Below are 11828 nucleotides of genomic sequence, written 5' to 3' on the forward strand. Positions count from 1 at the left end.
ACATCCCAGGCTTAGCACCAGAGATTCATTTTAAAAGCCTTTCGAATTGGATGCAAACAGAAGTCCTATTTGGAAGAAGGGACTTCTGGTATTATACCCCAGCCTGCACGCACACACTCAGGTGTAAGGTGGGCATGATCTTACTAAGGTATGCAGTGTCTCACAGGATCCTGACATCTAGAAGGTGCTCTGTCAAAATTAGGGATCGCTTTTTCCCTTCTTTCTTACCTTCCCCATGCAGTATTCTTTATATCTAATCTGCCTTAGAATTTAAAAAGGACCAAAAAAAACCCAAAAAACAAAACAACCCAAAGTTGATACAAAGACTGTAAAGAAATAAATCAGGCCTAGAGTTTAAGAGATTAAATTTATTAGATACTAAACACAAAAAATAAAACCATCAAAGTTGGGACCCTGAAAGCTCCACCCCAAACCCCATAAAAACATTTCCTAAAGACACACCATGGCTAGCCAAGACTAAAAAGATGCAATGCTTTCAAAATGACAGATGCTTAGCTTGAGAAAACTGATGACTGGGTCCAAGGAGCCCATTCCTGGAGGAGCCCACGGTTGGCTCGGTCCCAGCACCAGGCCAGAAGCCCCAGCCTTCTGGACCAGACGCTGATGTCAGGGATGCTCTGAGCAGGTGACTGGCGGCAGGCCACTTACTCTCTCTGTGTGTCCTCCAGTTGCTTCACGATCAGATCCTGCTTCTGCTCCGAGAGCACCTGATAGAACCGGTGCATGGCTAGAGGGTCCAAATGGGGACAGAGAAATGAAGGCTTAGTGGGGTCGCAGTGGGCTCCAGACATCCATAGGTCATGGCAGACCACCACAGAGCCCCTCGTTCATGGATGCTGAAGCTCAGGCCTCCCTTCTTTGGAATAGACTTCCAAGTCTACCTGCCGCCTCCCCAGGGGCTCTTGTTACGCTCCATTATCACAGCATCTGCCTGCCAGACACCTTCATGTCTCATATTAAATCCTGTAACCTGGCTTATAGCCTTGGCCTCATCAGGTTTTCTATCTGCCTCTAGTATCCTTTTGCTCAGTCTATTCTCCAAAAGATGTTTCTGTAATATAAATGTTCTCTTGTAATTGTTTTATTCCCAGCAGGTAGAATAGTGTCTGGCATGTGGAAAGATGCAATAGAAAATTGGTAAAATAAATGTCCTATTCTCCATAACCTTCAGAGGAGAATCTGAGACACCACAGTATAACGTACAGGGACTTCCATGGTCCTCTGTCCCACCTACCAAACCGCAGCCGCACAAGGGCAGTGTACTGCTCTGATTAGCTGATAGTCCCAATGCCTTGCTCAATGCAGGCACAGAACAGATACCCAAAGGGTGCAGTGTTCTTCCAGTGACTATCTGCTCCTATTTGCAAGGAGCTTAAAGATAGCAAAGTGGGGTGCACCTGGATGTCTCAGATGGTTAAGCATCCAACTCTTGGTTTCAGCTCAGGTCATCATCTCAAGGCTTCATGAGTTCGAGCCCCAAGTCAGGTTCTGTGCTGACAGTGCGGACTCTCTCAAAATAGACTTAATTTTAAAAAGGGAAATGGAACAAATGATATGGCAGGGCTAGTGCTATAGGCTGCTAAAGGCCAAAAAATGGAAAGATTCAGGAATTGGGCGATAGAGGAGTTGGTGAGGCATCTTTGAAGGATGCCAGGATTTGGAGGTCAGGACCATTCACCTTGTTGTAGCCGGAGGGGCTTCTCCGCAAAGGTGATACGGAACCAGCCAGGCTCCTTGCACATGTAGATCTTGCCACGGGACAACATCAGCTTGTTGTCCAGGAAGCGGCGATGGAGGAGCAGCTCTTCCTCAAAGGTGCACGGATCCAGGTACTAGGGCAGACAGAAGGACAGAGCTGAGCCTGAGACCCAGCCGGCAGATCTGCCCAGCAACACTGGGCCTCACCCCCCAGAGCTCACTGTTTTCAAGTTGATCCAGATGTAGAGGCCAGAGCCACGGTTGAGAAAAGGGATCCCTAATGCCTCCAACTTCTTGGTCATGTATTCGTGAGCCCTCTGTAGCCGGGAGCGGTAAGCAGGCAGGTACACTTGGTCAATCCACTCTGAATGGGTGGGGAAAGACACCTGTCACAGGGCTGGTGGCTTTCATAAGGCTCCCTACCTAGGCTTTGTGTCAGCTATTTCTATTCAAGATGGACTCTGTATTATATTTGAGCTGATGACCTTTATACCCAACACACCTAGCACTTACCCATAGCTTGGGTACGGATACAGGCTTCTCAATAGTCCGTAGGAATGTTCTATTTGGGTTTACACCCCTGATACAGAGTCAGGGTACCCCCTAAGTGGGGTTGATGATGCTGTTGTCAATGGGACAAGTCACAGATAATCAGAGCTTTCCTTACCTCCTGCCTCAGAGCCTCACGCAACAGACTCTGAGAAAGGTAGATATGCTTGGGGCTGATCTTAGCCCAGTTGCTCTTAGCACTGGCAAAACATTAGAACCACTTGGAGCTTTTAAAGGTCCTGATGCCCAGGTTATAGCCCTAGATCATCTAAATCAGAATCTTTGGGGATAGCGCCTACATGTCAGCATTTAAGCTCCCCAGATAGTTCCCATGTGTCCAAGGTTGAGAACTAGTGTGCAAGGGGCTAGGAACCTAGTTTCTGCCAAATATCCAAGGGCCTGGCACCATCCACCAGAGCTATCTGTTTGGATTTCTGCTATCTACCCTTTCCCCACTGCCAAAGCTAAAAGCAAAATGTTTCTAAACCAGAATATTGAATTACATTAATTTGTATCATTATATACCAGCTTTTAATTAAATCTTCCAGCACAGTATCTGCTCTGATATAGGGAATTAAAGAGGGCCTTATCTAAGTTTGGGCCATGGCAGTAAATTGAGGGGGTTGGGGGTGTTTCCTCTGAAGGCAGCATTCACTTGTGATCCCTGGAGGAAGTTGAATCCAGGTGCCATAGATCTGGCCACACCAACTTGCCCAAATGACAGCTCTCCTTTGGCCACCTTGGATGATGAAGTCAAGTCATGGTCAAGGAATCGTGGCATTTCTTTGTTATCTTTGCTTAAGCAAGCAGGGTATTGGGGAGGGAAAATTGAGCTTCACATAAAGACTGATTTGGGGCTTTCAAGCCTCAGAGTACAATTGGCTATCCCTGTCCAGGCAGGGCATGACCTCCCAGACTGCCAGACATGAAGGCCCATCTATGTTTCAGACCTGCAGCTCCATCTTCTATCTCTGCCCTACTGCACTCTCTGAGCTATATCCTGCCCTCCTTCAAAACTTCCTGTCCTGCCATTAAACCCAAGACAGCAAACAGAGTCTCAGTGTTTTAGAGGTATGTCAGGGGCCCAAGCAGAACCAGGAATTCCCCATGGCCATGAGGTCTAGCCAAGATCCCCGCCCAGGATGAGCCTTAGTACCTCTGTCCTGGAGCAGCCGGTATAGCTTATGCTGGGCAATGCCAGAAATGCTGTGGAGGTAACCAAAAGAGCTCACAGCAGAGGCCACCTCCTTGTTGTGGGTGTAGAGAACACCAAAGCGGAAGCCAGAGATGCCAAAATCCTGGAGGAAAAGAAGTAAGAGAAGAAATACCTGGTCTGCCCACCTCCTGGCTCCCTTTCCTTTCCTACCCAAAGACAGGAAGCTGGGGCTCACCTTACTGGTGCCCCAGATAACATGGGTCCTGCTGGGGTCAGGCAAACTGGAGAGGAGAGAGTACAATCATGGTTAATGAAGGAATATGTGAAACATGAAGACTTGGGGTCAATGCAGGTGAGAAGGGGAAAATGGACCAGAGGTCCTTCCTAGACCAAAGGACCTACAGGGCCCACAGTTCAAGAAACAGTTGCCCCAGTTAAGCCAGGAAGTCAACAAAACATATCCCTGGTAAACTAGATGGGACAGCTCCCAAGTGCCCCAGTGAATGAAGACCAGGACCCTCCGCCTGGTCCATGGCCTTCCTGCAGCTGGTCCAGAGCCACCTTTTTAGCAGCTAGCTCTTCACACAGAGGGGCCACCCATTGTTTCTAAGATGTGCTCACCTATTTCTTATTGTCCTGTTTTTGGTGAAGCTGTTCCTTCTGCTGGGCATACCCTTGCCTTGCTTTGACTGCTGGGATCCTACCTTAGGGCCACATACTATCCTTAAGAAAGTTCTGCCCTAGGGACGCTGGGGGGCTCAGTCAGTTAAGCATCCAACTCTTGATTTCGGCTCCAGTCATGGTCTCACAGTTCACAAGATTAAGTTCCACATTGGGCTCTGTGCTGTCAGCACCAAGCCTGCTTGGAATTCGCGCTCTCTCTCTCTCTCTCTCTCTCTCTCTCTCTCTCTCTCTGCCCCTCCCCTACTCATCATGCTCACTCAATATCTCACAAAATAAATAAACTTAAAAAAAGAGTTTTTCCCTATTTCTATTCTTTCCCTGTGCACTGCTTATCAAGAAATTCCTCCCTGACATTCTGGCAGGCTTTATGTTGGCAGTGGCCTTTCTACCTTGCTGTCAAGTTATCTCATGTACAAAATGGCACTTTTTAAAGACTTTGGGGGGCATCTGAGTGGCTCAGTCAATTAATCATCCAACTCTGGATTTGGGGTCAGGTTATGATCTCACGGTTTATGAGATTAAGCCCCATGTCATGCTTGGGACTCTCTCTCTCCTCTCTCTGCCTCTCCCCCACTCATGCCCTCTCTTTCAAAATAAATAAACTTAAAGATACTTTGGAGAAAAGATGATGCTTTGCTCATTTTCACACTCCCAGTGGCCCTTAGCCCAGCTCCTGGCACATAGCCAGTGAAGTCTATGGCTCATGAACTCACCCTGCAAAAGCAGGAACCTCATGGCTCTCATTCCCAGCTCCAACTGAAGCCAACTCACCTTTGCATGCTCAGAACACTGTGGAATGTGATGGATTCGTCAAACACAGATAGCATGTAAATCTCATCTATAATCACATGGAGGTTGTACCTGCAGGTTGGGCAAAAGGAGAATATCTAGGCTCTCTCCAGTCTCAACTCATTTTCTTTTATGGTCTTCTCTGGATACAGATCATCTACTGCTCCAGCAGCCTACCCAACCCTTCCAAGCAGCATGGTAAGATAGAAGGGGGGTGACCACCAGAAGGGGTCTTTAGACCTGTCCCAGGGATAGGAAGGAATAGGACTCACAGACACTCAGGAGAACATCTAAGCCTTCAACTGTAAAGCAGAGACCAAAGGAGAGGGTTGGGTGTCCCAACAAGTTTTATATCTGGTGTGGTCAGGGAGCTCTCATCCAGGGTCCGAATTGACTAGTGGTGTTCAGCGGGCTAAGTGCTAATGCATGTCATCTTGCTTATCTTCCCAACAACCCTCTGAAGCAGTGGTAGTGTCTCCATCTCACAGATGAGGAAACAGTTTCTGAGACAAAGTTAATTCCCACAGCTAGCAGGTGCTCAAGCTGGGATTTGGCCCTAGTTCTGTCAACTTCCAGCCCATGGACTTCCAGTTTCCTCTTGTCCTCCAGTTCTGTCATGAATTGGTTTGGATTAGAGTTATGGAATTTGAATACGTCTTTCTTCTAGAAAATGGGAAATGATGTACCCTAAACAATAGAGCTATTTCAGAACTCCAGAGATAGTGGATGTTAACATGTCTGTAGGAATGGGACATGTGCATCCTCTAGGGACACATCTTCATCCCACAAGGTCTGGGAGTCTGTCTTCCTCAACGCCTCAGGCCAAGTAGTTTGGGAAATGGATGCTGGGAGAAAGTGGCTACAAAACAAAAATTGGAAAAGCAACAAAACCAGCTCATAATTATTATGTAGGTGTCTGTACCTGGGAAAAAGGGGAGGGGAGGGGAGGGGAGGGGAGGGAAGGGAAGGGAAGGGAAGGGAAGGGAAGGGAAGGGAAGGGAAAAGGAGGCACAATGGCCAAAAATGTAGGGTTGAAGCATGAGGGTGCCTTTTCCTTCAATTTCAGTGAGTTGTACATAGCTTTGCAAAGCATACTTGCAGTAAAAATACTGGGGTAAGTTATGTCTGGTTCTGACTTCTTGACCATGAGTGATCAAAATGCCATTAGGGACTTTGTGTGGTCTCCAGGGGAGGAACTCCTACCTCTTGGCAAACTCCAGGTATTCCTGTAGTGAGTCTTGAGAGTAGACATCTCCCAAAGGATTCTGGGGGTTGGTCAGAATGAGGCCTTTGACCTTTTTCCCCTAAAACATACAAAATGCATAAACCATAACCGAGTGAACATACTCCTTCACGTCTACCTCAAGTTCAGCCAAAGATCACATCAGGACACCCAATGATGGATCCCTCCTTAGATGGGATCTTGAACATGCAGCCCCAGAAGGAGCTCTTGGGGCTGCCATAGACAGGGCTCAGGGCTCCCAGGGGGACATGGCCCCTGGGACACTGCTTCTTCCAAAGAAAAAACCCACATCACCTTGGTAAGAAAGTTGTACCGGGTCTCAGTCCTCAACCCTTTTCAGGGATGGCAGTGCCCACCCTGAAGACAGAGATCCCTCCTTACTGTAAGCCTAGCCTCAAACAGAGCTTGCTCCAACTTGTCCACAGTGAGCTGGAAAGGACAGGGATTCGCATCTGTGACCTGGAAGACAAATACTGCCTGAGAACCGCCTATCTGAAAGCTTCTAAGCCTTAGTCCCCATCCTACAAACACTGAACAATCTTTCATGCCCAAGGCTACAGCCCCATGTGCCTTCTTTGCTCCAATTTCTCCACATCCCCCCACTGTCACTTATATGGGAGGAAAGAGAGTTCCCCTACACCTTCCAAATGCCCTTAGAGACTTAGGTGGGCCAAGCAGGGGGAAGGGTCCCCATTCTGACCTCGCTGTCCAGGTGGACAAGAATCAGCTCAACTTTTGAATACAGGCAGGCACTGAAGGCGAAGCCACCATAAAAGGGGGTAGGAATCAGAAAGGCATCTGGAAGCACAGGGAGACAAAGCTGTCAGTCCACGGTCTCTCAGTCAGAACCCACCAGGCGCCCCAGACCAGCAGCAGCACTATGGACAGAGAAGGTTAGTTTGGCAATCCCTCCTGCCTGGGGCTTACTACTTTTGGTCTCAGGCTCTACAAAAGTTACTCTTACAAATGTTATTTGGGAACTCTAGAGAAGTTCCTTCTTTGGGGGGTATACTAGAGAAGGAGAAATGGAAGAATATTGTTATGAATGGCTCAAAATCCAGGTTATAAACCAAAATGGCCTTGCTGGCAGGTGGGGTGCTAGTCCTACAGTGAGCCTTGCGAACTCTAGCATGAACACAGGAGGTGGAGGTCTGTGCCCAGACAGGGCGCTCATCTCTAGGTAACCTGGCTCAGGTTACTTAGACTTGGGGAACTCAGGGGTTCTTTTCTTCCCATTCCTTTGGCCTCATTGATGAACAAACCAAGGACCCACTCCTTTGAGTGAACCTGCCATCTTGGTAACTTCCTTCTATGCAGCCAGAGGTCAAGATGGGAGATTCTTGTTTGGGTGTTGTTAGGAGGGAGACCAAGAACAGATCCCTCAGCCTTGTTTGATCTAGAACGAATTAGTTTTTTGTTTTTTTGGATTGGGTGTGTGTGTGTGTGTGTGTGTGTGTGTGTGTGTGTGTGTGTGTGTTTTGTTTGTTTGTTTGGAGGAGAGGAGGATAGGAAATCTGTCTTCTGAGCCAGTTCACTAGGGCTCTCTGTATTGGAGTTGAGTCCAGAAGCCCATCTAAGAATATAATGACTTGGCTCCCATTGTCACTGTTTCTAAAGCATACCTCATTGAGGACCATCACATGTTTTCCTTTCATATTAAATGTAAATCCCCAATCTCTTGTTCCTACAGACATAGTAGGAAGATGTTCTAATCAATGTAGAAGTCCCAGTACTTTAGGGGAAAGGCCTTGGGTCAAGATATTCTTCTTCCTTAAGGTCCGGTGCCCATGTGCTGCTATTTCCCAGAGGGAAAGCAAAGCCCATTAACTTACCACCTGGGTCACACAGAACCATGGCCAGTGTGGAGAACACGGAGGAGCAGCCATTTAGAACAACTACCTAAAGATGCACAGAAGGAAGATATCAAAACCCAACCCCCATATAAGTAGGTCTAGCTCCTTGGTCTCCCTCCCCCTAGGAGGGGCAGGCATCAGGAACCTCCTTATTTGGTCGCATTGGCCTTTCCTCTGCCTTGGTCCTGAGGGTCTCTGCCAGTTCTAGAAAATACAGAAAGGCCCCCAAGAATAAAGCCCTCTACCAGGGTAGCAGTGAGGCTGGGAAACTGACTCACATTTTCTGGATCAAGCCGGTCAGGTACTTTGCAGTAGTAGGTCAGGAACCGGGCCACCTCTTCTCGTAGACTGTGGACAAACCCAGAGAGACTTTGTGGTGCCCATGCCCAAGGGCTCTTCCTCATTCAGGATCTAGACTACAGTCTTTTCCAAAGAGCAAGGTATCCAGTCTCATGTTACAGGGTTACTGACAGAGGCTATCTACTCCCTGGGTGACACAGACAGTAAATGTGAGAGTTTAGATAAGAACTCAAGCCCTTTGAATTACAGGTTAGTACTATTTCTAGGATACCAGCCTGCCTCCTGATGAGGCTTCACTCTAGATATTTTCTAGAGGTTGTTACCCAAAGAAACAGGGAGGTAGCCAACCAAGAATCTGGTGCCTTGAGTGCGTCCCTGAATGAGAGCAAGTATCTAGGGGCCGAGAGACTTGAGATCTGGAAGTTACTTACAACAGTTGTCCTCTCCAATCAGAATATTGCAGCAGGTCATCCTCAATGTAGTTCATATCACTCTGACTCAACTATGGACAAACAGAAAACATGAGGACAGCCAGCCCAAGGAAGCCCAACAGGCCCCATCCCACTGCTCGGATCCATCAGATGTTTGCTCTACAACACAGGGCCATACAGAAGGTGAACAGGGAAACATCACCTTGATGAATGGAGGCCCCAATCCTGCCATAGATTACACAAAGAGAGGATCACTGGGGAGTGTCTGATGCCCTTCCCAACCCCACAGGGCCAGAGGCTCCCGTGGCAGCCTACCCACCATATACTCATCCAGAGCACACCTCCAAACACAGTCAGCACACCAGAATGTCAGATGTGCTATTCCAGAAGGGGGCTTCCTTCCCAAAACTCGTAAGTCCAACTCCTGTATCTACCACACACTCAGAAACATTCTAGTGGGACTAGGCCCAATGGCTGTCCCAGAAGAGCACAGGGCTTGGCTTACCCGCTCAGTCATCAGATCCAGGCAGAGCTTATTCTCACTGAGTCCAAGGTTAATGAAGCCCTGGAGATGGAAGGAATCTGAGATCAGTTCGCTTGCCCTGCCCTATACGGGCCTCTTTAAACATTCCAGTAAATACGCATCCTACATTATTTCAAATGGAAATCTCACCGCCTCTTGAGGCAGTTCAATCCATGTTAACAACTTCAAGTGTTAGAAAAGTTTCACAGATCCCAAAATCTTACAGCTTGCAAGTTTTACCCTTCAGAGCCACATACTACTTATATGCCAAATACCAGTCATGGAGTTCTTATTACGTACCAGACCCAGACCCTAGACTACGTGGTCTTACTTCCTACAACTCCTGAGGAAAGGGTTCTGTTGTGATCCCTGATTTAAAGAGAGTGAAGCTCAGAAAGGCTGAATAACCTGTTAGGCACATGACCGCAGCAATGAGCAGAACCCACCTGCCTGACTCAGTACCTGTCTCCTACCCATCTCTGCTTCTGTGGGAGGGCCCTTCAAGTTACTGGGGGAGATATGATCTCTCAGAGTTCAATGGAGATACTGTGCTCAGTCAGTCCCCAGAGAAGCAGATGGCGATGGAGCACATATCACTTAGGTAAAAACAGAAAGGAAGGTTTGACTGGCACAGTCCTCCATCCTCTGGAAGGAGAGCTGTAGCGAACCTTCTTGCAGGAAGCCTCTTGTTGACTCTCTAACACTTAGAATATCATCCCAACACCTCACAATGGCCTGGCCACACTCACATCTCTTGTCACAGCACTCACTTACCCCAGTCTAGCCACATGAGGTCCCTTTCCTCCATCACTCCCAGCCCCTTCCCACCATGAAGTTTTCACATATGCAGTTCCTCCTACCTAGAAGTCCCCCCTCCCTCCTGCCTGCACCACATGACTGGCTGAGTCAGCCTTTAAGACACCTTAGACCACCCAAAGCAACCAATCCCTTGTTCACTCAAAACTATTACTCAGGTTCCTTCCTCCAGTGGTTGACTACAGTCATCACTAGACTGAGTTCCATGATGACATGTTTGCTTACTGCTGTGACCATGGTGACTCCTAGTAGGTAAGAGCAGGGATTCAGGGAAAATGTGCTGGGGGAGGAGGGGAAGCTGGGGGAGCTGGGAAGCAGGGGAGCCAGGCATAGCTCTTAATTTTCATAGGCATGTCACCTTGTTTCTGTGCCTATTCCCTTATCTATAAGATGACAATAGCGTCTACTTTATGGAGCTAAGAAGAGTAAGAGAGAGCCCAATACTTGGCACAGGACTCTGTCAACCCCAGTGATTGGGGCCCTCGAATAGGTGTCCTCCCCGCCCCTATCCTCACCAAGGTGTTCTTGACCTCGTGGTATTTGTCTCTTTGGTAGATCTTGTAGTCCTGGAAGATGGAGTGGTATAAGTCAGAGATGTCAGTCCCACGGTTGGACAGGTGCTGGCTGACAAATGTAGCTACAGGATCACTCAGTGGGTGAACTAGCGTGTCAGACTGCCTGGATGACTGGGCCCACTGCCCACCTCCGACATCATCCCTAACATCCAGGGAAGGCCAAGACCATTGGAGCTCCAGGCCACCCATGGCCCCAGACTGTAGGAGGTTGACCAACTGGTACATTAAGTTGCCCAGGAGGGCTTCCTGCTTGCTGATGCCCTGACTGTGCCTCTGCTCCTCCAGCACCAGGTCCTGCTGCGGGTGCCTGATTGTTAGGTACATGAGGTTCTTCTCTATGGTCTGCTTCAAGCACAGCATCATCTCCATCAGGTGGGTGTGGATTCTCTGGTTTCTGAAGCCCAGACCCCACATCCGGCCACTGTTCATGCGGGGCGTGCCTAATCGGTGACCCATGCTCTGGGTATTTGTCTTGGCCTCAGCAGGCTGGCTGGAACCTGCAGAGAAAGCAAGAGACCATGCAGTGCATCAAAGGAGACTCTCCTTGACCCTCAGGAGATCTAGGCTCACGCTCAGGCTCCTCACTGTCTCCTTCTACTTCCATGCCTTGGGTACAGGCAGCATGTTGACTCAGGGAGAATTACCGACTCATTCAAGGGCAATGCCTGAGTGGCCCCAAGCCCAGACGCTGGAGCACTGTAGTTAAAGGACTTTAAAATGTGTTCTGAGGAAGAGCATGAGGGCCTGCTTTGAGAAAAAGGGGAAAACGAACAGGTATGCTCTGGGGTCTCCACTCTCTACCTCAATCAGACAATTCCTGCTTTACAGTGTTCTAAGAAAAGGAGATTCTGTAGAAATAAAGAGACATAGAGAGAAAGAAAGAGAGAGACAGGTAAGTAGGTCACACTGTCCTTCCAGTTACAGACATTCCCCCAACTTAGAATGGTTCAATGCTTGACTTTCTGACGTTACAAGAGTGCAAAAGTGACACACACTTGGTAGAAACTGTACTTGGAATTTCGAATTTGAACCTTTTCCTAGGCCAGTGAGGGACCATATGATCCCGTCTCATGATGCTGGGCACTGGCAGCAAGATGCAGCTCCCAGTCAGTTCCACAATCATGAGGGTAAACAACCATTTACAACTACCCTTCTGCTTTTCACTTCCAGTATTCAATAAATTAAATGAG

The 11828-nt window shown here is 48.3% G+C and overlaps 1 protein-coding gene across 1 annotated transcript; it reads right to left on the bottom strand.

The window, feature by feature from the left end:
• Window positions 1-404: 404 nt before the first annotated feature.
• ACCSL (1-aminocyclopropane-1-carboxylate synthase homolog (inactive) like) lies at window positions 405-11094 on the bottom strand. The gene is made up of 14 exons (XM_029914732.1): window positions 10579-11094; window positions 9230-9289; window positions 8725-8795; window positions 8272-8341; window positions 7973-8039; window positions 6841-6938; window positions 6522-6599; window positions 6101-6201; window positions 4880-4969; window positions 3660-3705; window positions 3425-3566; window positions 1941-2083; window positions 1700-1853; window positions 405-748 (listed from the first exon to the last, which is right to left on the bottom strand). The coding sequence occupies exons 1-14, from the start codon at window positions 11092-11094 to the stop codon at window positions 666-668; spliced, it is 1719 nt and encodes a 572-aa protein (XP_029770592.1). The 3' UTR covers window positions 405-665.
• Window positions 11095-11828: the final 734 nt, after the last annotated feature.

The sequence above is a fragment of the Suricata suricatta genome, chromosome 11 (genome assembly GCF_006229205.1).
Source record: "Suricata suricatta isolate VVHF042 chromosome 11, meerkat_22Aug2017_6uvM2_HiC, whole genome shotgun sequence".
Lineage (NCBI taxonomy): Eukaryota > Metazoa > Chordata > Mammalia > Carnivora > Herpestidae > Suricata > Suricata suricatta.

Coding starts and splice junctions, on each gene's coding strand:
- ACCSL (XM_029914732.1), bottom strand. CDS start 11,094: ATGGGTCACCGATTAGGCACGCCCCGCATGAACAGTGGCCGGATGTGG. Junction 8,796..9,229: donor TGGATCTGATGACTGAGCGG/GTAAGCCAAGCC, acceptor GTTTGTCCATAG/TTGAGTCAGAGTGATATGAA. Junction 8,342..8,724: donor GATTGGAGAGGACAACTGTT/GTAAGTAACTTC, acceptor GTTTGTCCACAG/TCTACGAGAAGAGGTGGCCC.